We start from the raw sequence: 26,093 nt of genomic DNA, 5'->3' as shown, positions 1-26,093 counted from the left end.
TGGCACTTTTGTGCGACCTCTGTTGCTCATATCCAGCTCCTGCCATCTTTCCTCGATTACATTCACTAGTACCTCCACTTCTTGATGCGTGAAATTCTTTGTTCTTGGAGCACGGTGTTGTATTGCTCCATTGAATTGACACTCAGTGATTTTTTTCAAAACGCAAAGTCTTTATTTTGCTTGCAGCAATGAATGATTCTCACCTATGCAGCACTCCTTGTGGAGATTTAGCAGCTCATTTCTTGCAGAGTACTCCAAACAACACTCATAGCTTTCAGAACATCAAACAGGCATCCAAAACTCAGTCCGAGATTCTCCCTTTAAAAATGGGCAATTGCCAATGTTATTGCCCCACTGAGCATGCGCGAACTCTGCAACACGCATGCGTGTGCTGCCGGTGCTCTCAGGCACTCCGATCAGGCTCCGCCCCCCCTGCCAGCTCTGCGCGGCTAGCGCAGATCTAGCTCCGCCCCCCCCCCCCCACCGTGTTCTGTGCCACGCCACCTCGACAGACGGCCCGAGAATCGGCCGTAACTGCTTTACAATGTCGACAGGAGGCTCGGAGGTGCGCCGAAAAAACCGAAGGGCCAAATTTGGGCCCAAAGAGTTTTCACTTTTTTTTCATCTCTTTTGAAAGCAAAAATTTGTAGGGATACAGAATAATAAACCTGTAGTAGTTTACTGCTGTATTTTGATGAGGATTTAGGTATAAACATGTGATATACCCATAGCTCTTGCTGTTAAAAGAACATCTGATGCAGACTATGCATGTAATATAATTAATTCTAATATAATATAATTGCCAGTCAGTTAGCATGGTTTGGCGTTTTTGATTTGCCATTGATTTCATCCACCTGAGTTTTTTTATATAAATATGGTAGTCTAATAGGTCTACAGTAATGCAACACTCAAATCTATTGTAAATTGATTATATTTCCCTACTGGAAACATTTTGTGACACAGGGCATAATCTTTAATGGAATTTGTGTGAAATTAAATTATACCAGCATCAATACACATAACATAAAGCAGAATGAGAAAAATCAGCTTAATTTATTTGCTGTTAGAGTAGCATCGGCATTGGAAGAATACAAATGCTGCCTTATCCCAGAAACTGAAGAGCTGTCAGATGAGTAAAAAGTTAAACCTTTTATTAGGCAACACTGTAATTTGATGGGCAGAAAGTTCACGGTTCAGTGATTTAGCACACCCAGGCAACAAGAGACTGGTTAAAATGGAATGAGGTAAGGTCAGCTTAAAGTTAACAGAAAAGTGGTTGATAGAGATGGTGGGATCAGGGGTGTATGTCATTTCACATCCTGGCCTGAAGGCCTTCACTGGGTAGGAGGTTAATAATGGAAAATGATCTGCTTCACTGGAGGAGATAAATTCTGTCAGAAGCAGCTGGATCTTATTGGAGTTTTAGCTTATATACATGACTGTGCGGAGTTGGTGCTTGTAAAAAGACGCAGCATGACTCCCAACGATCTAATGTGACACAGGAGTTATGGAGGATGTGTCATTTATGCTATTTTTGCTTGTTGTGTACTATATATCGAGAAGAGAGATAAAATGATTTTTAAGTTTCTGTCAAATAAGGATGTTTATGTCTACAATTTATGTAGAATTTTCACTGACTTTTTTTATTTGCATATAATGCTACTTTTAAAAAAAAAAGAATAATCCCTTTCTGTACTTTCCAACTAATTGTAATTCTCCTTCAATGGAGGATGGTTTTGGGCTGTAAATTTTGCTCTGGCTGTTGGTGAGTTGTCATGCGCTGAGTGTCTCTGCTGTTTTTATTTTCCATTCCCTCCCCAAACTGCACAGCTGGTCTGAAGTTGCTCTGTACATCAGCTCAACCAACCAGTAGAACTTGCTCAAAGTTTGTAGGCAAATTTAAACTGAGGTTGCTCTCCTGGTCTAATATAGCTACCAATCTTTGGTTTAATCTTTATATAATATGTTATAGCACTCTTGCAATTATATTTATCCTAATTGCTTTTAAACCATGGCTGTTGTCCAACCCTGGCTGCCAATCACATTTTTAAATCTAATTTGAGAAGGTGTCCCTTACTCCATTATCAATAGAAATATTTTGTCCATTTAAGATAAAGTGAGAGAAAGAAAAGCAATGAAATGGGACAAGAGCATTCTTAAAAAAAAAGGTAAGATGCTGATTTGATGCATGTTGTACTTGCAAGTTCAAGATTTAGCAGTATGACACTCCAGCATGCTTACAATGTACGAGAGTTTTGGCAGTTCCGTTGTGCTGTTGATGAGCTTTTGAACGTTGGAAGATAGATGGAAAATAGTGCTCAGTATTCATCTTGAGGGAGAGATGCGTTTTGTTTTTAAAAATGTACTTGTGCCTTGAGCTGGTTGTGTATACCCGTACTATGGTTAATGTAGAATTGGGGATTGACGAGGTCTTTGTTTTTGAGGTAATCTAATATGAAAGAGAGAAAAATAATCATGTGTTGTATAGTCTTATGTATTCAGTTAATAATGTGTCAAAATACAGTATGCACATTTCACAGCATTCTATCAAAATAAGGTCATGTTAATCTAGCGCAGTTACACATCTTGGACTCGGTGTTTTCTAATCAATCTAATCCATCTCTTGCCTTTCGTGCAGGGACATTTTGACCTTTGCCGACAAAGTCCTAAATTTGGGTAGAGGTTAACAATGTTTTTGTCACTAGGATAAGTGTGAAATGTGTGTACTCTAGCCATTTGTTCTGTGAAAAATGCCCATTGGTACTAATTTTGTCATAACAGACCTGGGTTATATTTACAGAGAGCTGTATAACACCAAGGCCTGTTACAGGTCTGTTAGTATTGGTGGTGTTTATGGTGGGAGCAACATGACATAAATTAAGAGATGCAGATAACATTGGCACACATTTTCTCCTCCCGAAACCTTATTGGTACCAATATGCTAAATAAACCTTGCGCCAACACTGCAATGGGATTGTATTGTCTGAACGATGATGGGAAATGTGATTACGTGCATTTTTTTTTTCCTCTTAAGGGAACTAGTTCACACAGTCATTCGACAGGAAGTAGTGCCAGTACTACCCCATCTAGCAAAACCACTTCATCTGCTCCAAAAGTTCGCAAGTCTGTCCACAGTCGCATACATGAAGCTGTAAAAGCCATTGCTCTGTGTCACAATGTTACACCCGTCTATGAATCACGTGCAGGGGTGAATGGAGAAACAGAATATGCCGAGGCTGACCAGGATTTCAGTGATGAAAACCGCACATACCAAGCCTCCAGTCCCGATGAGGTCAGTTTCTGCATTACTTAGATCATTTATATTTCTGAAGTTGGGAAAATTATGTGATATTGCAAATGTCTGCAATTTCAAATATTTGAATGGATCTGCATTCTTCACTACTGCAGGCCTTGTCTTTTTTTGTTAAGATAGGAAACAAATTGAATTAAATTGTGACCGGATTACACACTGCAGGCCTTTGCGTTGTGTTTTCTCAGTGGATTCAAAGGAGAAACAAAAAAAGGCCTTTTCATAATTTTAAGGACCCATATTGATGCAGTGTACACTGAAATTACATGCATTGAAGTCCAAGGGGAAACATCTAAGTGGATCATTATTTAACTTATTGAATATTTTTGTACTTGGAATGATAGATGATGCCAGTGTTTCACAATCACTGAAGAACCATTCTAAAAGCATATTTTATTGAAAAAACTGCTTTCACTATTGTGCCCTGGAGCTTAATTTAGCAAAATTGTTCGGTTGATGTCTCCCTCTTAAATCATTGAGTATTGGCCAAATGAGGGTTTTCTCAGTAAGCAACATTATCTCAACAGAGAAACCATTGGTACCCATTTTATTTTCAGTGTTGACTGAAGAACAACTAACAATCTGCATGAGCCTGAGGTGCAACTAAATCCTTTCAGTATTGTAAACCTAGCTGTAGGTTTATGCACAATACCTTCCAGCTGGCATCAATTTACATTTTGATTTTTCTGTGACTTTTTAAGTCAGGCAAAGCTTTGCTACTTTGCAATGTAAGTTTGAATTATATGTTAAGTGCATTTTCTGTTTGGTATTTTTGTGAAAGAAAAACTTGCATTTATAAAGCACCTTCCACGACCACAGGACATCCCAAAGCGCTTTACAGCCAATGAAGTGTAGTCACTGTTGTAATGTAGGAAATGCAGCAGCCAATTTGCACACAGCAAGGTCCCACAAACGGGAATTTTTTTTTTTAGCAATGTTGGTTGAGGGATAAATAGTGACCAGGATACTAGAGAGAACTCCACTGCTCCTCTTCGAAATAGTACATGGGCTCTTTTATGCCCACCTAAGAGAGCAGATGGGATCTTGGTTTAATGTCTCATCTGAAAAACGGCACCACTCCCTAGCAATAATTTGAAATTATGCCCCCTGAAGGAAAAAAATAGCTTGTCCTAAATAAATTGTAACTGTGCCTTTTGCTCCCTGAATCACAAACTAAAACCTACATAACAATTGGCTTTTTCTTAACTCTCCTACTTTCATTCTTTTTTTCTAGTGTTACCTTCACATGGTTCTTTTATTTGTACTTTTCTAATTTATTTTCTCTTCAGTTTTCCTGATCATTTTAATTAGGTTTTCCTTTTCTCTCAGCTTTTATTTCATCTTTTGTTTTCCCAGTTGTACAAAATTTCAATTTCAATATTCTTTTTATGCTTTAATTTGTGTGTGTTTATTTTTTAAACAATATTCTTCCCTCTTGCCCTGTCCCAAGACCACAGTGAACGACAGGATGAGATTTCTGTCAGTAAGCAGTTTCTTAATGAGTTGTCCAGCAGTGATGACTACTTACTGAAAATTTCAGTTGAGAGAATTTCTTGCCATTGCAGGGAGCAAGAATAGCAAAGTCAGAAATGGGATTATGTTTGAGGTCTATTGCAGACAGGGGACATATAGAAAAGATCAAAGTTAATGTAGCAGGAGTAAAGGTGTATGCCAGATTAACATTATTGCAAGTAATATATCTGATGGCCCCCATGTGTATAATACTGTTATGATTTATGAGCTGTGGGATAGGAGGATGCTAGGATTTTTGTGTGCAGTTCTAGCTTTCAGCTTTGACATCAATTTTAACTTGTTCCAGGATACTTTGATCACCTTGTTTTGAAACCTCAGTTATCATATGAAAACCCATGAGTAAGAAAATGTAATGTTAACACTAACAACCTAACTGCATTGTTATGAGGGTAAGCATGAAAACTGTGATCTGGTAAACAAGTAGAAATAGTTATATCTGTGATCTATCAACATAGAACACTTTTTTTTCCAACCTGTGCATAAGGATAAAATTAGAAATATTTTATTCTTGTGCAGCTTTTTTCTCATTTGCATTTTACGTTCAAACATTAACATTCATAAAGACCAGAGCTAGAAATATTTGTCTATTAATATAAACCCAATTTAGATTATGCAAGCTTTTGAAAAACACAACCATTTAGCAAAAATTGAGTGTACATGAATGCTACATTTTTATAATTTAAAGCTTATGTGCTTATTGGTTCAACAAAAATAATGTTTTCAGCATGAACTATAGAAATTAGTTTAACGCACTAATTATGTAATTTGTGAATTTGGAGTCACATCTCTGGCCTAGCTTATGTTTGTCTTATTTCCTAATGTAAAATCTTGCTGTTTTGTATTTCTGATGTGATCAATATTTCATTTTGTTGTCTGAGTGCAGGAGCTGTAGTAGTACGGTGTTTCGAATTGAGCACACAATGTCTCCAAATAAGCTACTATAGGCATTGACAAAACAATATTATAGTCAAGCTTGATGGTCTTAAATATATACCCATTGAGCAGAATCCATCATTTTCTTCAGATACAGAAAGGTACACTGACCTAATGTAAAGGACAAGCATAAAAGGAGATAAACTAAGTGGATAGGCTGATGAAGTGCAAAGGTCACAAGCCCAGTAATACAAGGGCATGCTTTGAACAGTGCCTCTGAAGACCTTTGAACCTTTTTGGTCAGAGGGGAATGATTGGTCATGGTCTTTAATGACTTGGTTATTCTCATAAACTAGCTATTTATTTTGTGAGGAGTGATCTAAGGTTTTCCATGTTGCCAATAACTTAGATGTGTTATTAGATTTTTTTTAAAAAGCATGTGTTTTTTTTAAATGTAAATAGTGTGTACATAATGGTCATATTTGTGATGAGTTAGCAATTTTAGCAATGGCTATTGCTTGCATGGTTCTATGAATAAGACTGTAGATTCTGTTTTTTTCTAAAGTATAATACACTTTACACACATTAAAAATGAAGTTGCTCTTTAATATGGGGTGTGCTTTATTTAATACATATAGTGATAACAGAAACAAGACCAGTCACTTGTTTTGCGTTGATATATTTGTCACACAGAAATCATTGCCAATTGCATCGAATATCCCAGGAAAATAAAGGTTGAACAGACTTTCTATAATGCTGTAGCCGTTTTGAAAACTAATTCTAATAAAGATATTTGTATCCCCATACATTTTGAAATATTGTCAAAAGCGCAATATTTTTGACTCAAAAATAATAACCTAAAAAGAATTTTCTGTACACATTTTACAGCTGAAAAATATACTTATCCATCAGTGATTTTAGCTACTTGAACAATAGCTGGCACAGGGTTCACATTAAAACTAATATACTGCTGCTCCGTTGCTGTAAAAGCAGTATTTAACTGTAAATCATCAAAGTATTGAGGCTCATTGTAACTAAGGAGGTGGTAATGCAAATGTTGTACTAATATTTGTCTCAAAATATCTTGGGATAGATATTTGATAGACTACTGTTGGCACTTGTAATGAAATTATGTTGACAAAATTCATCTTTCAGTAATAATTACTGGTGTAAAATTTAAATCAAGCACAGCTGTTTTCTCATGACATCGTGTATAAAATGAATGAATTATTGAAAAACATTTTTTGTCCTTGTGCCCACACAGGGTTAGCTGGCACGAAATTGAAAAGGGACTTTAGGCACTACGCAATAGTTTGAATTATAAATAGTCCCAATATTAGTTGCAAATAATAAGGATTTAAATGTTGTATATGTTTTACAACTGTGTATCAAAGTAGATGCATAACCGCCTTACATTTGCCAATTAATATATAGACTTAGACTTTAATGTGTTATCCTAGCACCATGAGTTATTGATACTGACAAAAATATGAATTTTAGTTCTATTCCATATTGTAATGGATTTAGAATATTTTTTATAAATCATTCAGCACACCCTACCACTTTACTGTCCTTTGGAACAACATAAACTGATTTTTGCAGAGCTGCAATAAAGTCGCCATCTAGTGTCTTCTGGGGAACAGGAACTGCTGTGAAATGTTTAGTAATTAATGAGTTAATAAAATTAACATTTTTGATGTTGAAGCTAATGTTGCAGATGTCAAGAACCTGAAAGTTTAAATGCCAACTGGTATCTGAAAATGTGTGTAATTTTTTTAAAACATTGCATGAATGAGCAACTGTTAACCTTAAATTATGATTTCCATATCATACATAATAAGCTAAATTCTACAGATGGTTAACGGAAAATACATATTGGGTTGTTTTGAAGACTTTTATGCAAATGTTTCAAACTACTTAAATAACTTCAGAGTAATTTCACTCCTAATTATTTGAAATTCAAAATTTAATTTCCAAATTACATTTAGAATTGGGTTTTTTTTGCAATATCTTGTATAATAAGTACAGTGTTATTTATATTAAAGCCTGGATTTTTTTTTGCATTTTCTTTCACTTTGATATCTGAGTAACAGCCCACCTTACTCAGTTATTGATTTTAAATCTTGTAGCACTGAGAAGAGTTGTGTAGAATTACAATGAAGTAGCAGCACTTTACATATAATTTATGAAGCAATGTTTTAAGGAACCCTGGACAATACTTGGAAAGTGGGTGGTGAAGATGCCAGCTATTCTGCTGGGAATCATTATTGTAAAATGAATTTGCAGGGTCCACAATAGCTCAGTGAGTTTATCCAGTGAATAGCTGGACCAGACAAACGGCGCAAGCCTCAGATCTGATTCCCTGAGCTGATTGCAATCTGAGTAGGGGTAGGGCATGCGACACTTGACCCGTGCATTAGGGAGTTGAGAATTGACCAGGGTTTCCAATCTTGATCGCTATCCAGTGAAACCTGTCGGATGTGCTCATGTGGAGGTTGGGGGAAGAAGTGATCAGGCTCGGCTTCGATGACTGTGTGCCGCCAATTAGCCTGCCAACACTTGCTGTCAAGGTTCACATGTTTAATGGTTAGTTGAGCAAGATACCATAGGATAAGCAGCTCCAAAAAGCAGTTCATGCCTTCAGGTTGGGAGGGATAACGTTAGTTAGGTGGAGAAAAACGAATTTACTGATGTTCTTGTCTTCATTTTATTAATATGTTTAATCAATTTAAATTTTTCAGATTAATTTTTTCTCTAATAATTGATCCAGAATTGACTTATACTCTTTCTGCTGATTATTAAAAATATAATAGTGGGTTTGAAATCGGCTCATTGGGAATTTGTTCCTAATAAATATCTGGGCCCATTTTAAAGGAGCACTTTTTTGCAAAAAAAAAGTTTAGAATAATTCTCTATTTGGTGTAGAGCACAGCACCATTTATGTCCTAACAATACCATGTGCAAGTGACACATTGATGTGTTTTAATGCAGATTGCATTCACAGTTTACTGAAAGCTTTTTCAGGAAAATAATGTCACTGAACCAGAACTCTTGGGGTGAGGTGGGGGGGAGGGAGAGAGAGCGAGAGCACAATCAAATATTTGCAATGCACAACTGATCAATTGCCTTCTGAGAGTAAAATATTAATATTTTGTGGAAAGCTGAACTGTTCTAATGTAAGGGTCTCATGAAATGGGGCTTCCTATGTGAGGAAATAAAATTGCCTTGTTAACTCTGCTTCATAGTGTTTAAAGCTCACTTTGTCAGACTGTTGTCACAAATATTTTCAGTCGAGTATCCCGCATTTGGGGACATCGCAGGCGTCAGCACACCCGAAGTGCAATGGGCTAGCCTCGTCCTGGGAAAACCACCTTCTTGATCATGGTTACTCCCCTGCCAGGTCAGACTGTTGCCACATCAAATCCCAGTTTCCCACAGCTGACTGAAATTTGAAGCCATCACCGACACTTGTGACGTTTCATTGTTCGAAGTCAAGCCAGCAGATGGACTGCCTCATAACTAGAACAAACTTACACAAGTCATCTGAGCTCCATATCAAGCACGTCTCCTGTCAATTCAACACACAGCCCCTTTGCCATTGATGTCATGCAGGAAATCCACAGCTAAGACACGAGTTACAGAGGGGGATGAGGGATTAAAGTGAAATAAAAGTCAAAAGTAATTTTCTTTAACATATTGTGTGTCAATATATGAACACGTTACTTAGCTACAACAAATTTTAATAGAATTATAAAAGGCGTAGTCATGAGAAGATAATAAACATGATGAAATCGGCACAGTTTATAAATGACCTCTAAATAAAAGATAATGATCTACCTCACAGAGGTCACCAGATACACCAAAGATAAAACATACAATGAGATTTCTGTGTATAATTGTTAGAGGGCATTTCTATTATGCTTGCATATATTTAGGTAAACATATTTATAAAAATTGGAAGCAAAGGGAAATGGAACTTGTGTTTTAAAAAAAAAAAAATCTTTTGTTACCAAATAACAGTTGTTCACAAAACATCTTCAGGAGTCATGTTTACATTGATCTCATCTCATGTTTACACGTCAGTATATCTTTAATCCTTTGCCACGTACATACCTGTTATGTTTTACTTTCAAAGACACATTTTTAAAACAAACAAGAATTTGGGTAATGGCAAATAATGATATCTATTCAAAGGAATGTTTCGCACTAAGGCTTTGTAATCACCTTAGCCCAGAGTATTTCTTCTTGAAAGTATAAATGGCCAAGTTCCAACCATCGTTCTGTTGCCGCATGCGATCGCTGCAAGGAGCGGACATCAGTGCTGCATTATCGGACTATACTTAGACTACTACCAGTTGGCAGGGAAGTATCTTCCCCAAAAAGTTTAGGGCCATTCTTCATGCATGGTTAGTAGGCTGTGGCCAAAAAAAAACCTGCAAAAGAATTTCACCCCTAGTAAATTACTCCTGTTTAGTGCTAATCTTAAGCAGCATATGGGGTGTCGAGAATAAAAAATAGCTCACCTAAAAGTATGCAATATACAATTTCACAACAGCACCCCAATATAGATAGATGTATCATCACTGAGATATGGTAGACCCGTTTCCATGACCCTTCTAGAAATGGTGCTGCTTCTGACTGCCTCAATAATAGTGAAAGCATATAAATCATTACTTTTATAGAACACTACTTCCTTAACACAGATTTTGATTGGCTCCTATTTGTCATTAGAATCATAAAATATTACAGTAGAAACTGACCATTTGGTGTATCAAATTCACGTGTTTTTCTCCATATAAGCCATCTAGTCTAATATCACTCTTCTGCTTGCTGCCCATACCTTTCATATTCCTATTTTTCAAGCAATAATCTAATTCCTCCAAGTATTTTTATGAATATTACTTTAATAGTTAATGGCAAAGAATTCCACAATTTTAGCCACTCTCAAAGGAAATCTTTTTCTAACCTCACTTTTAATTCTCTTTGTGATCATGTTAAATTTATACCGCCTTGTTACTATCTCACCAATCAGTGAAAACAATCTATCACTAAATATTTTATTACCCTTCATAGTCTTCGGGAAGAGTGACCATAATAGGATAGAATTTTACATTAAATTTGAAATTGATTCAGTTAAATCCGAAACTAGGGTCTTAAATCTAAACAAAGGAAACTACGTAGGTATGAGGGGAGAGTTGGCTAAGGTAGATTGGGAAACTACATTAAAAGGTATGACGGTAGATGAGCAATGGCTAGCATTTAAAGAATGAATACATAATTTACAACAAACATACATTCCTTTAAGGCACAAAAACCCCATGGGAAAAGTGGTCTAACCGTGGCTAACAAGAGAAGTTATAGATAGTATTAGATGAAAGGAAGAGGCTTATAATGTTGCCAAAATGAGCAGTAAGCCTAAGGATTGGGAGCATTTTAGTATTCCGGAAAGGACCAAGAAATTGATAAAGAAAGGGAAAATAGAATAAATTAGCGAGACACACAAAAACAGACTGTAAAAGCTTCTATACCTATGTAAAAAGGAAAAGATTCCCTAAAGGCTGAGACAGGAGAAATGATAATCGGGAATAAAGAAATGGCAGAGAAATTAAACAAATACTTTGTGTCTGTCTTCACGGAAGAAGACATGAAAAATTTCCTGGAAATAGTGGAGAATGAGGAACTGAGAGAAATTCGTACTAGTAAAAAAAAAAATAGTACTGGAGAAATTAATGGGATTGAAAGACGATAAATCCCCTGGACCTGATGACCTACATCCTAGGGTTCTAGAACCGTTGCCGCAGATTAGAAGGTAGCTCATGTAACCCCGCTGTATAAGAAATGAGGGAGAGAGAAAATGGGGAACTGCAGACCAGTTAGCCTGACATCAGTAGTAGGGAAAATGCTAGAATCTATTATTAAGGATGCGGTAACAGGGCACTTAGAAAATAATACAGGTGTGACGTCCGAAATCCGGAAACCTCGAGACTGAGGCTGTTCCGGATTCCGGGTATTTCCAGATTTCAGAACGTTTTTGTCTGGGCCGAGGTAAGGGGGGGTGGGGGAAGGTCGAGTGGCCGAGGTAAGGGTGTGAGGTTGAGCTGCTGAGAGCCAGGACAAGGTCGGGCCTCAGGACTGGGGCGAGGTCAGTCCGCCGAGGTAAGTGGGGGGGAGGCGGTAGGGTCGCCAAGGGCCAGGACGGGCTTGGGCCGCCGAGGTAAGGGAGAAAGGCTGGGGTGAGATCGGGCCGGCGTGGTTGGGCCGGAGCGAAATCGGGCCACTGGGGTGAGATCGGGCCGCCGGGGTGAGTTCAGGTTGGGCCACCGAGGTAAGGGGGGACAGGCAAAGTATGGCCGATAAGGGGGGGAGGTGATGTCGGGTCGTCAAGGTTGGGGGGGGGGGGAGTTCAGGCCGCCAAGGCGGGTGAAGTCCGGATTTCGGAATGTTTTCTGGTTTCCGGATGACCCCGCCACGGATCGGTCTGAATTTCGGAACTCCGGATTTCCAACTTTCAACCTGTGATCGGATTGGGCAGAGTCAACATGGATTTATGAAAGGGAAATTATGTCGAGTTTTTTAAAGTTGTAACTAGTAGAATAGACAAGGGTGTGGTGTATTTGGATTTTCAGAAGGCATTAGATTAAGATGCCACACGAGGTTATTGAACAAAATTAGGGCTCATGGGATTGGGAGTAATAATAATAGCATGGATTGAGGATTGGTTAACGGACAGAAAACAGAATAGGAATAAATGGGTCATTTTCTGGTTGGCAGGCTGTAACTAGTGGGGTGCTGCGAGGATCGGTTCTTGGGGCCCCAGCTCTTCACAATCTATAATGATTTAGATGAGGGGACCAAATGTAATATATCCAAGTTTGCTGATGATACAAAGCTGGGTGGGAATGTAAATTGTGAGGAGGATGCAAAGAGACTTCAAGGGGATATAGACAGGCTAAGTGAGTGGACAAGAACATGGCAAGTGGAATGTAATGTGGAGAAATGTGAAGATATCCACTTTGGTGGGAAAAATAGAAAAGCAGAGTATTTTTTAAACGGTGAGAGATTGGGAAATGTTGATGTTCAGAGGGACCTGGGTACCCTCACTGAATCACTGAAAGTTAACATGCCGGTACGAAGAGCAATTAAGACAGCAAATGGTATGTTGGCCTTTATTACAAGAGTAAAGATATCTTACTGCAGTTATATAGGGCTTTGGTGAGACCGCACCTGGAGTATTGTGTACAGTGTTGGTCTCCTTACATAAGGAAGGATATACTTGCCATTGAAAGATTCACCAGACTGATTCCTGGGATAGGGGTGGGGGGCTGTCCTGTGAGGAGAGATTGAGTAGACTAGGCCTATATTTTGTAGAGTTTAGAAGATTGAAATGTGATCTCATTGAAACATACAAAATTCTTACAGGGCTATGCAGGGAGGATGTTTCCTCTGGCTGAGGAGTCTAGAACCAGGGGTCACAATCTCAGAATAAGAGGTCGGCCATTTAGGACTGAGATGAGGAGAAATTTCTTCACTCAGAACGTTGTGAATCTTTAAAATTCTGTACCTCAGACGCTGTGGAGGCTCAGTCTTTGAGTACATTCAAGACAGAGATCGCTAGATTTTTGGATATTAAGAGAATCAAGGAATATGGGGATAGTGCAGGAAAGTGGAGTTGAGGTAGATCAGCCATGATCTCATTGAATGGTGAAGCAGGCTCGAGGGGCCGAATGGCCTACTCCTCCTAATTTGTATGTTCTATAGTCTCAAACACCTCCAACAGGTCACCCGAAGCCTTCTCTGCAGTATAAAGTCTTGGCTTTTCAACTCTCTTAATAACTACTCCCACTTCCAAGGTAACGAAGTGGTGAATCTACACTGCACCTTTTACATTGCTCTACATCCTTCCTATAATGGGATACCTAGAACTGTAAATAATACTCTCGTTGAAGCTTAATGTAGGCCGTGGGCAAATTGTATATTATCTCTTTTTTGTATTTTGTGCCTCTATATACAAAACCCTTTTTTGAGATATATCAACTTGTGTTGCTAGTTTTAAAGACCTGTGTATTTGCATGCAAGGTCCCTCTGCTCTGCTACGTTCTTACAATTATGGTCTGTTTCTTTCCCCTATTACTTCAAAAATGTATTGCTTCATATTTCTCTAGATTGAACAAACCTGCCATTGATGTTCATCCTATTTTCTTGCCAATCTTCTGGTGGTTTTTCACAATTCGTATCAGTTTTCCAAATCCCCAGTTTGGTGTGATCAGCAAATTTAGCTATACTTCCTCAACTCTGAAGTCATCATCATGTGTTTATATACATAAGTAAGAGCAGTCTCAATGCACATTCCTATGAAACACCACTCAGCACATCTTTCTTGTCCAAGAAACTTCCTCCCCACCCCACGGGTCCTAACCACCCACCCAAACAAACTGTTTGTGCCTCTGGACTTTTGTCTTTTGTGAATCTTCCCATCCCTTCACCTTACCATGACGACTATGCCTTCAGCCAACTAGGCCCCACACTCTGGAATTCCCTCCCTAACCCTCTCCCCCCTTTAAAACCTTCCAAAAGCCCACATGTATTTGATTTGCATCCTTTTTATTATCTGTTTAAATACTTTCCATTACTGATCTGTTTGCCAATTTCTCCATTTAATCAAGGAAATGCTCCTCTTTGTCATCATATAAATTGTTTTTCTCTATTCAAGCATCCTTGTCCTTTACTTTTCTCTTCCCTTTTTCTGTTCACACTTCACTCTTCTCTCCAAATTCTCTCTCTGTGTTGTGCCATCTTCCAGAGAGCCTCACCCATCTAATCCTGGTACCCACCTCCAACAGTTGATGCTGGCTGGCATCTTCCTGCACATTTTTTGGCTTTAACAAAGACAGGACTTAAAAGTTCACTACATCAATAAAAGAAGTACAGTTTTGGTCTCAATTGCCTTGCCTTGGAGGGAGTGCAACGAAGATTCATCAGACTGATTCCTGGAATGAAAAGATTGTTGTATGAGGAGAGATTGAGGAGACGAGGCCTATATTCCCTCGAATTCAGAAGAATGAGAAGTGATCTCATTGAAACGTACAGAATTCTTACAGGGCTTGACAGAGTAGATGCTGGGAGGATGTTTCCCCTGGCTGAATCTAGAACCAGGACTCTCAGTCTCAGAATAAGGGGTCAACCATTTAGGACTGGGATGAGAAATTTCTTCACACACACGGTTGTGAATCTTTGGAATTCTCTACCCCAGAGGGCTGTGGATGCTCAGTCGTTGAGTACATTCAAAATAGCGATGGATAGATATTTGGATATTAAGGAAATCAAGGGATATGGGGATAGTGCGGGGGAGGTGGAAGATAAGCCATAATCTTATTGAATGGCGGAGCAGGCTCAAAGGGCCGAATGGCCAACTCCTGATCCTATATCTTATGTTCTTACAGTAAGAAAAGTGTAGTGACAGCTATACAAAAGGAAAAAGAGTGGATGGTAAACAAAAGTGAGAGCATGCAAACACATATATGAGTGCCAAAACAGCAGTGAAACTGTTCTTGAAAGATACAATTATTGCCATTGAAGATCAACTATATTATGTTTTTTTGTTATAATGTACCTGTCATCATAAAACACTACATTCACTGACTTATTACTAATGACGTCATGGAGACCCGCCAGGGTACAGTAGCCTAGTGGTTATGGTAGCAGCGTAGAATTCAAAAATCCCAATGTGGCAAGTTGTGCATTTGAATTCAGTAAATCTGATAATTCATCAGCTTAATACCAGGGAAAATGACCACAAAGGCTGATGGGTTTGTTCATTAATGCCCTTCAGTCAAGGATCTGCCATCTTTATCTGGTCTGTCCTAGATGTGATTCCAGCTCTTCAGGGCGACATGTGATGGACACCCCAAGAAGAAAACTAAATAAAATATTAAATGAATTAATGTGGCATCATATATAAATATGACTTGCACTTAATTGTGGTATTCTTGACTAGCTTATTTGATGTAAATGGAAATCTCCAAATTTTGATCAGCAACCTATACTCATTTGTGAAATAATTAACTATCTTGTCTTGTTTAAAATGAATATTGCAAATATATATATATATGTATGGCCATTTGTACTGTGTATATTTCTGCTAAGGTAACTTATGATTAGAAATAGTGCACATTTATCAATTCTTACCACATAACAAATTAAAATTCCTTAGTGATACTTTGTTTCATTTCAGCAAAAAGAGATTAGATTTACTGTGATTAGTTTAAAACAATATTGCTCCCAAATAAAATCTCATTGTTTCCTTTATCCCTGTAAATATGGTTGTTTTTAGTAAATGTTGGGTTAAATGTTCTGTGTCCCATGTATGTTAACTGGACAATTTTGGATTAAAGTGGAATGCTGCAGCATCTTCGGACAGGTACGACAGGCCAAGATAACTGCAGTGAAAGCTGCTAATTCAGGCAGGCTGTTAAACCAAGCAGAGCTTCAATAATAAACAGATGTGAGTCACCAAATATAGCATGCTTTACTCTTTAGTACAATGGGGCATAAAATTAAATGATAGTGTATTAGCAGAGATACAATTTACAGGTCAAGTTGTAATAGTAACCTTTCACAGAGCAAATTGGAAATGAATCTTTGAGTATTGAATCATTTGCAGCCGACAACATCCTGTGCAAAAGTTATTCTACCACAAAAAATTAGAGTATTGTAATTACAATGATTTTGATGACTAACTTTTAAATGCAAGAATGTGTGTACAAAAATTATTTAAACCTACCCAGTAAGCAAAGTTATATAAAAAAAAAATACAGATCCAAGGACCTTCATCTTGATTGATGTGGCACAAAAATGCTACTTTAGATCTTGGAGAATGATTAAATTATCAGAAAGAAAAGCTTAAAATTCTAACCTTGTCATATTTAGCTGCTGTTTGCAAAAATGCTGCTTTAGGAGGAAGGACACATAAAGTGGACCATTCATAAAGTTAATCGCATTAGCTCAGACATGTTAAGTAGCAAACGGTTTTAAGCATGCTTTTCAGTTTTAATTTTGATAAATACGTTTTGTTGTATTGGAAATCTGAGCCCAGTTCTGGTATTTTGATAGGCTACTAATCAATCTTACTCAATAACCTGCTTATGTTTTTGGGTAAACATATTCTGTGAATTCGCACTAATGTGGCCAAAACCATGCTTTTTAACAAGTGATCTGAGAACATTTCCTTTTCTGTTCTTGTTCTGAACTGATAAATATGTTAAGTGTTCTGTTGTAGGTAAAAATGCTACTTCAGGTGTTTCAGCATAATGGCCCCAAGTTTCGACATGATTTGCTCCTGATTTTTAGGAGCAACTGGTGTAGAACGGAGTATCTTAGAAATCGGAATTCTCAACATTTAGTTTGCTCCAGTTCTAGTCAGTTAGAACAGTTGCACTTTGGAACAGAATTTTTTTTTCAAAAGGGGGCGTGTCCAGCCACTTACGCCTGTTTTCAAAGTTTCGTCAGTGAAAACTTACTCCAAACTAACTTAGAATGGAGTAAGTGAAGATTTTTGTACGCTCGAAAAAACCTTGTCTACACTTTAGAAAATCAGGCGTAGGTTACAAATTAGGCGTAGGGAACGAGGTGGGGGGGGGGGAAGGGAAGTCATTAAATTCTTAAATCAATCCTTAGTTATACTTATACAAATATTATACAAATAAATCCAACCTGAATAAAAATTTATAAGCAAAGAAAAGATCAAATAAACCATGTTCCGACCTATGTGAAATAGCATCAACCTTCGAGCTGCTGTGCTTCAGGCAGGCCTTTCATGTTGGAGACAGTCAGCGGTGTGGCGTTAGAGTCTCGACGGCAGCGGCAGCAAGCTTCGAGCTGAGCTGCAGTGCTTGAGGCAGGCCTTCATTCTCTTCGTGGCTGGCCGCGAAGAAGCAACACCGGACGGACCCGAGGCCATTCGGCCATGAGATATCAGTGGCTGGCCGGCAGCTGAAGAATCGGCAGCGGACCGATGTGAGGCCATTCGGCCATAGGATATCAGCGGCGTCAGTGGCTGGCCGGCAGCCGAAGAATCAACTCCTGACACACGCAGCTCTTTATGGTGCTTGAGGCCAGTCAGCCGCGCTTTAGGGGCAGCGTCAGTGGCTCGACGGCAGCCGAAGATACAGCAGCAGCCTTCGAGCTGTGAGGGGGACTGAGGCCATTTGGACAGGGAGAGGCAGCCACATCGACAGTTTTATATTTAAATTTGCAGAATGGGTGCCATCAATTCACTGCATTGGAGAGAATTGATTAGAGCTCACCGCACCAGGAACGTCGTAGCCCGTAGATTGATGGGCAGGAGACCTTACCCACGTCGACAATATCGAACCAGGCGCTCGTACCTGGACATGAGCGAGGCTGATTGTTTGAAAAGGCTGCGTTTTCGCAGAGAAGTTGTCACTGAGATCTGTGATATGGTGAGAGCAGATTTGCAGCCCAGAAGCAGAAGGACAACTGCCTTGTCTGTTGAAGTGAAGGTAACAGCTGCACTTTCTTTCTATGCCTCGGGATCGTTTCAGGCTACTGGAGATGTGTGTGCCATCACTCAACGTGCAATACATGCCTGCGTTTACCAGGTCACAGCTGCACTTTATACGCGAAGGAATGACTTCATCAATTTCCCAATGACCGCACAAGCGATCCATGAGAGGGCTGTGGGTTTCTACAGGATTGCCGGCTTCCCAAAAGTACAGGGCTGCATTGATTGTACCCACATAGCCTTGCGAGCACCTGTGGAGGAATCTGAGCAATACCGAAATAGGAAAGGTTTCCACTCTATCACTGTGCAGCTCGTGTGTGACGACAAGCAGCGCATCATGTCAGTCGATGCGAGATACCCTGGCAGCACCCACGATGCGTTCATCCTACGCGACAGCGTTCTATCTGACATGTTTGAGCAGCAGCCAGAAGGGCAGAGCTGGCTACTGGGAGACAAAGGGTACGGCCTGACCACCTGGCTCATGACGCCCATACGCGTGACACGGACAGAAGCTGACCGTTAATACAACATGGCGCACATTGCGACTCGCAGCATCATTGAGAGGACCATTGGCATATTGAAACAGCGATTCCGATGCCTGGACCATTCCGGAGGACAGTTGCTATACCCTCCTCAGATTGTCGGTCACTTCACTGTTGTGTGCTGCATGCTCCATAACTTAGCCATCATGAGGCAGCAGGAGCTGGTAGTGGAACCCGAAGACTGATGTGAGGGTCCAGTGCATGAAGATAGTATTACGGAAGACCAGGATGTGGATGATAACGACAATTAGGAAAGCATGCAAGTGCCTGATGCCGGAGCACGAGGTCGGAGGAGGGCCGTCCATCGTGCCCCTTTAACGATTGCTCGAGACTTGCGCCAGCAGTTCATCCGTGAACGCTTCAACTACTGATGCCTGAGGGCTCTGCGACCACTTTTGCATATGGACATGTTTATTCTTTGCAGTTGTTCCTACGTTGTGTTGTGTTAATGGAACATGAAACAGTTTTAATGAAAAAATATTTTATTGAAAAGTTAACGTCACTCTAATAAAATATTTGTTGTATCAAACTATACTTTTTAATATGACTTGAAGAATACTTATAAACTTGTAAAGTTACAAAACACTTTCTATGTGAAAAATTTTACATTCTTAAGATCACTTACACTTCAAGATCACTTTTTAGATGCAAAATTAAATAAGATACAAAAAAATGTGACCATTTACACTATCAGATCACTTAAAAACCATAAGATCACTTATGTTGTAAAGTTACAAAACTTACAAAACAATTTCAATTTGAAAAACGCTACTACAACTACATCAAGAACAAGAGCAAAAGCAGCAAAGAAAGGCTGCAACCATGTCTCATCCATATCTCAGTGAATGTTCACTTCCTCATGGGGATGTCATTTGATTGGCTGGGCTGTGTGCCCTTATTGCAGCAGCTACCTCAACCAGGCCCTCCCTGACGCCTGTGCCGACACTTGCATGCCCCCCCTGACGGACTGTGCCGTCGATTGCACTCCCTCCCTAAGTTCCCGTGTCATTACTGCTATTTCTCCCGTCAGGACCGACAACTCTTCATCTACTGCACTGACGCCACCGATGAGTGATCGGGTAAGCTCATTGATCTCCATACCCAATGCCACAACCTGAGTCGCATCTGTTGCACGCTGCATCTCAGGAGAGCGTGTCGCCAATCTCCTCCTCTGCCTTGTGGCACCGCTACACTGGGAGGCGCGGACACGGACGGTGGGACGCTCGGTGTTCCAGACAGCTGAACTGGAGGGAGAGGCTCGGGCTGGAATGGTAGGATGCTCTGTGTTGCAGACGGCAGTACTAGAGAGAGATGCTCGGGCTGGAACGGTAGGACGCTTGGTGTTCCAGACGACAGCACTCGAATGCGAGCCGTGGGCTGGGATGTTGGAAGAATGGGTGTAAACTGCTCAATGATATCAGCAGCAACACTGGGACCCGAACCATCGGAATCAAAACCATAGGTGGAAGCAGAACCTATGCGAGAGGGAAGCGCAGGCTGGGACGGTAGTGCACTGACTGTAGAATGCTGCATTATACCAGCAGCACCACTGGGACCCGCAACATCGGAAGTGAAACCATGGAAGGTGGAACCAAGACCTATGCTAGGGGTTGAAACTCTGATGCCCCTTGATGGGGGCTCATAAACATTAAATTGGAAGCTTTCCCCTGCAGACGTTTCACTCATCACTGCCATCATCCAGTCTGGATCGTCCGCAGCTGGGTGTACTGGTTCCTGTTCTGCACCCTCAGGGTTGGCAGCAGCAGCATCGTCATCATCATCATCATGTTCTGCAAAATACATCAGAACAGTCAAATGCTTAACAGCAAGGGAGGGGGCCGGGTGGGTGGCATGAGTACTCTCACACATAGCAGGCCAGGCAGCAGGTTGATTTAAAGGGCCACGATGCATTTTCAGGACTTGCCCTCTTCCTCGCGTGCGGGCCCAGCTTGTGTTGTACTGATTGCTTTTCTCCATGTACCACTCATCATAGCAGCTACCCTCTGTTCCAAGGGTGTCAGTGGATGCAGATTGGGCATGCCTCCTCCTGTCCGAGTTGCCTCTCTTTTGTTGTGGGCCAATTTCTTCTGCAAAGAGTAAAATATAACTTTTTACAGAGTGTGTCAGTCTGCAAGGTGGGACAAACAGATAGCCAGGTTACAATTACGATTAAATTAAAAATGGGAAATATTACTTACACTAACTACTTGACCAAGGTCGTGCCATTTCTTTTTACACTGACTTCCAGATCTCCTGGTATGCACCACTGCGCAGTAATCTTCTGCAACTTGGTTCCAGCGTTTCTTCATTTCTTTTGGTGGCACTTTTATGCGACCTCTGTTGCTGGTATCTAGCTCCTGCCCTCTCTGCTCAATTACGTTGACTAATATCTCCACTTCCTCATGCAAGAAATTCTTTGTTCTTGGTGGACGTTGATCCATTGCAAAGTTGAATTGGCACTCTTATTTCTCCAAACACACAGTCCTTAATTTGCATGCACCAATGCAGCACCGGTTCTGCAAGTTTAGCAGTGAAAAGCTGAACTCACTGATTTCAGCAGGTGATTTATTCAGCAGTGCTGCTAAAAGCACTCCCTCACACACAGAAATATCAAAAAAAATTAAATTACAAGCCTTTGCAGGGGTCCAAGAAACAAACCTTCACTTTTTCTGCAGTCCTTTTAAAAATGGCCGAGTGCCAATGTTTGTGTGAGACTATGCATGCGCGCACGCTCCAACGCGCACGCGCAGGGTTGCCGGCACCACGAAGGCTAATTTAAATTGTACCCGCCCCCTGCTACTTAGAAAATAGGCGCGAGTGTTAGGCTCCACCCCCTGCTGCGAAGAGCGCTCCGCACCAAGCAGACATCGAGCTCCAGAATATCGGACTTTTTTTTAAGCGCAGTTTTCGGCGCGAAAAATAGGCACTCAGCTCGGAGGTGTGCCATTTTCGCCGCGCGACGAAACTTGGGGCCAATGAGTCTGAAAAGGATAAACTTATTTTTAGTTCTTCGTACTTCTGATATAAAACAATAATTGATTCCTTTCGTATTGAAAGCGGTTTCTTATAGTTTGGTTATATCATTTTTTAAGTCAAATATTCGTTTGTGTTGTCTTACTCTTTTGTAAATTCACTACTTGTTTATTTTGTATTATCTTCACTTGGATGATGTGCTTTCTGACATTTGACCTTGAGTTTAGATATCACCTTTGACTTTTGTATGGCAGTCTTCAGTGCATTGGACAGAGAATTGTGATTGACTTTGGATCTTTCTTTAGGTGGCTCTTGTACAGTGGACACAGAGTGTGGGTCTGACATTGGTGAGCAGAGATCTCTCATCTATGCAGCTGAAGACCCCTGGTGGACAAATCCTTCCATTCATTGTTCTACAGGTTTTCCCTTTCACATCTGAAAGCAAAAGAATGGGCATCATTGTCAGGGTGAGTTTCATAAATAAGTGTAGACAAAAATAGATCCCAACATTTTATAAAACTGTTTCATCATCTAAATTGGAAATATTTATTGAGTATATGTTATTTCCTATAAAACTACATTGAGATAAAGCTCATTTGCAGCTTTTGGTTAACACAACAAATCATCAGTACCCTTTTCTAACTATTATCACACGTCAAAGATGTGGTGTGTCTACAGCTGCTACAGCTGCATAACTAAAAGTAATAGACATTTGAGAGTCTGCCATAGCTTATAAATAACCTGTGTTGATGAATTGCTGTCGTTTTGCTTTTATAGCTTGTAATATTGTCAAAATCCTTTGAAGTGTTGCAGTCGCGCAGAATTGTAAATCTTTTTTTACAGTAAAATTGTCTAAATATTTGAACATGACTGAAGTAAACATCGATAATGTCAAACTTTTATACCAGCCATCTCTCTTTCCCCCCCCCCCCCCCAGCCCCAGCCCCAGTTTTTCCCTTGTCTCCAGAATGTGCTATTTCATGTTGGTGCAGGTAGCTTTCTGGTACATTACCCAAGTGAACATTCTTCAAATCTGAACCTAAATAGTGAATATCAGCAAGCTATTTGTGGGGATATTAAATCCAAACCCAGTCCCAACATTCCCTGATGTTCCCACACATTTACTTACCAGCAGCAATTACTGGATAGTGAACAGGAACCCTGGTATACAGTAATGAGAGTTCTTGATTTGATTACTGAGTCTTACTTGGATATTAGGCCAGTAAAGATACATTCCATCATAAAGAATGCAAGGTCTACTTATGAGAGTGGTGGGTGACAATCAACCTGAACACAATATCCTGCATAAAAGCCAAAGATGTAACTGGCATTAATGTTCCCTCTAATTTTTTTTCCCTGCGCAGACCCTTTGTGGCTGTACATGTGCGGTATCTCTTTCAGCGGTAGCATCTGGCGACCGAGCGACCTGCGCGGGACCTCATGATCGGTGCACTTCAGCGCACCTTAACGGGAACATTGCCTGACATCATAGGAAATAACAAAGGATCAAAATGCTGATTGAGAACTAGCCCACCTCCAAAACATCAGTATCCGTTGACTACGCAGTAGCAACTAAGCTTTCTGGTTTAGAATTCAAGACTGGAAGTAATGAGAACAAGGTTACTTTTTATGGAGCCATATGCAGCAATAGATGAGGAAGCATTGAGCAAAGGCAAGGTTCTGCTTTAGAAGGGAAGACAGGAGATCATCACTGGTCGGATCTGAGAAGCATTAGTGGAGGACCAGGAGATCCACCATGGTCAGTAAATGGCCGAGGAAGAGGAGGGAAATAAAAGTGATAGTTACTCTTTTTTTTTTTGAGAGATTCTGAATTTACTTTTATATTTTACTTTGACATTTAGGATGATTCTTCAGGGGAAATCACATTCTATATGAAAGGAGCTGATGTGGCAATGTCAAGCATCGTACAGTACAATGATTGGCTAGAAGAGGAGGTAAGAACTAATTAAACAATTAGACATTGTAGAAATTAGCGCAAACTGGGTGTAGGGAACAATCCTTGCGCCTGAAGAGGTGCAGTCAATTTTGGGCCTTGGGTTCACTTAAATGAGACCGGTGAGGTGTAGACACCTAAGCATCTTCCAGCAGCTAGCCAGCAAAGAGGCGTACAATTTTGGGCCACTGTCACCAGCAGTAGCCCTCGTTAAAGGGGATTCGATCGGTGGGGGATGGGAGCTGGTTGGAGTTGACCAGTGAAGGGATTGCGATCAGGAAGGGGATAGGGGCGACATCCGGGAATGGGAGAGTGATCAGGAAGGGGGCGATCGGATGGTAGGGTTGAGTGGTGTCTTGTAGCGGCCCGCAATTTTAATGTGGATTTGGGAGCAGCAGCCCTGCTCTTCCCGGCTCCATATTAAGGTAAGTATTTTATTTACAAGCTTACCTTTTTGGTAGAAGCCTACAGCAGCCCCTTTAAGGACCCTTGTTAGGCCACAAATAAACCTGGTATTCCTAAACGCAGCCAGCCCGATGCCAGCTGTGTTCAGGACAGCCCTGTTTTGCACAGGGTCCCGAAACAGTCATACAGCCCCTTTATTTGCATATTCCTGTTTTCAGGCATGGGTCCTGGACGCCTACTTTTTTGTCTATACTAATGATTGTTGACTGGGGGGGGTGGGGGGGCTGTGCTGTGTGGCGGGGTCAGGTTGGTGGAGGACATTTGTCTTACAAATGTTTAGTGTAAGGCCCATGCTTTCGTACGCATCAGTAAAGGTGTTGACTATGACTTGGAGTTCAGTCTCTGAATGTGCGCAGACGCAAGCGTCGTCCACGTACTTTCGTTCAGCGACAGAGGTTGGGACGGTCTTGGATCTGGCCTGAAGATGACGAAGGTTGCACAGGTTCCTACTGGTTCTGTAGTTTAGTTCCACTCCAGTGGAGAGCTTGTTGAGTGTGAGGTGGAGCATTGCTGCGAGGAAGATCGAGAAGAGGGTTAGCTCGGCCATCGACAACGTGGACCATTTTCTATACCTCGGGAGCCTATTATCAGCAAGGGCAGACATTGACGACGAGGTTCAACACTGCCTCCAGTGCACCAGTGCAGCCTTCGGCAGCCTGAGGAAAAGAGTGTTCAAAGATCAGGCCCTCAAATCTGCCACCAAGCTCATGGTCTTACAGGGCTGTAGTGATACCCACCCTCCTGTATGGCTGAGATGTGGACCATATACAGCAGACACCTCAAATCGCTGGAGAAATACCACCAATGATGTCTCCCAAGATCCTGCAAATCCCCTGGGAGGACAGACGCACCACCGTTAGTGTCCTCGATCAGACCAACGTCCTCAGCATCGAAGCACCGACCACATTCGACCAGCTCCGTTGGGTGGGCCACATTGTTCGCATGCCTGACACAAGGCTTCCAAAGCAAGCGCTCTACTCGCAACTCCTATATGGCAAGCGAGCCCAAGATGGACAGAGGAAATGCTTCAAGGACACCCTCAAAGCCTCCTTGATAAAATGCAACATCCCCACCGGCACCTGGAAATCCCTTGCCTAAGTGGAGGAAGTGCATCCGGGAGAGCGCTAAGCACCTCGAGTCTCGTCGCCGAGTGCATGCAGAAAACAAGCGGAAGGAGCGTACGGCAAACCAGTCCCACCCACCCTTTTCTTCAACGACTGTCTATCCCACCTATGACAGAGACTGTAATTCCCATATTGGACTATACAATCACCTAAGAACTCACTTTTAGAGTGGAAGCAAGTCTTCCTCGATTTCGAGGGACTGCCTATGATTATGAATATGATCGGGTGGCGCATATCCGGCTCAAAATGAACGCGCGCTTCCTGCTCACCATATTGGAGGCTTAGGCGCCCGTGTAGGCCTGAAAAATGGGCATGATGTCATCAAATTTATGGCCATTGATTCCTTTGCTCTGTTTCATAACTTAAAAGAAACATATTCAGAAGAGAGTACAGAATTAGAAAAAGATATTCAGACTTTGATCCTTGCACAGACCATGAACAATTTACATTATTATGGCTCAATAGGGCAATCACAGTGCATATATTCTCAGTAGTTTGCTATTGGAAATATTCTTCAGTCTACAGGTGCTGTCGGACAGTTTGTTTCAGTCAGTGGCATGCTGTCGAGATCCATTAAAATTTCATAGCCATATTAATTTTAATATCCCCTAGTTTGATTAGCTAGCAATTACGAGGTCATATCACTGAAATACCCTATAGCAAAATAAATCGAAAGAGCAGGTTATTGCCGGTCTTTTACATAAAAATAAACAAAATTGATGGGCAGGAAAAGACAAGCTGGTCCATCAAGCCTGCCCCACACCCATGATGACCGCACCAACATGACGAAACACTTCCC

The 26,093-nt window shown here is 40.8% G+C and overlaps 1 protein-coding gene and 1 non-coding gene across 6 annotated transcripts in view; one reads left to right on the top strand and one right to left on the bottom strand.

Moving 5' to 3' along the window:
- atp9b (ATPase phospholipid transporting 9B) overlaps nucleotides 1–26,093 on the top strand; it is a 468,699-nt gene that overhangs the window by 389,134 nt on the left and 53,472 nt on the right. For 4 of the 5 annotated variants that reach the window (XM_070888575.1, XM_070888574.1, XM_070888573.1 and 1 more), the window contains 3 exons: nucleotides 3,035–3,292; nucleotides 22,057–22,218; nucleotides 23,614–23,706. In XM_070888575.1, coding sequence (XP_070744676.1) covers nucleotides 3,035–3,292; nucleotides 22,057–22,218; nucleotides 23,614–23,706 — 513 coding nt within the window. The remainder of the gene's footprint in view (nucleotides 1–3,034; nucleotides 3,293–22,056; nucleotides 22,219–23,613; nucleotides 23,707–26,093) is intronic. The other variant, XM_070888576.1, reaches the window with a different exon arrangement.
- LOC139278517 (U1 spliceosomal RNA) lies at nucleotides 8,959–9,124 on the bottom strand. The gene has a single exon (XR_011596289.1). It is a non-coding gene; the product is annotated as a U1 spliceosomal RNA (small nuclear RNA).

Source organism: Pristiophorus japonicus, chromosome 1 (assembly GCF_044704955.1).
Source record: "Pristiophorus japonicus isolate sPriJap1 chromosome 1, sPriJap1.hap1, whole genome shotgun sequence".
Lineage (NCBI taxonomy): Eukaryota > Metazoa > Chordata > Chondrichthyes > Pristiophoridae > Pristiophorus > Pristiophorus japonicus.
This window is presented reverse-complemented; position numbering and strand designations above follow the sequence as displayed.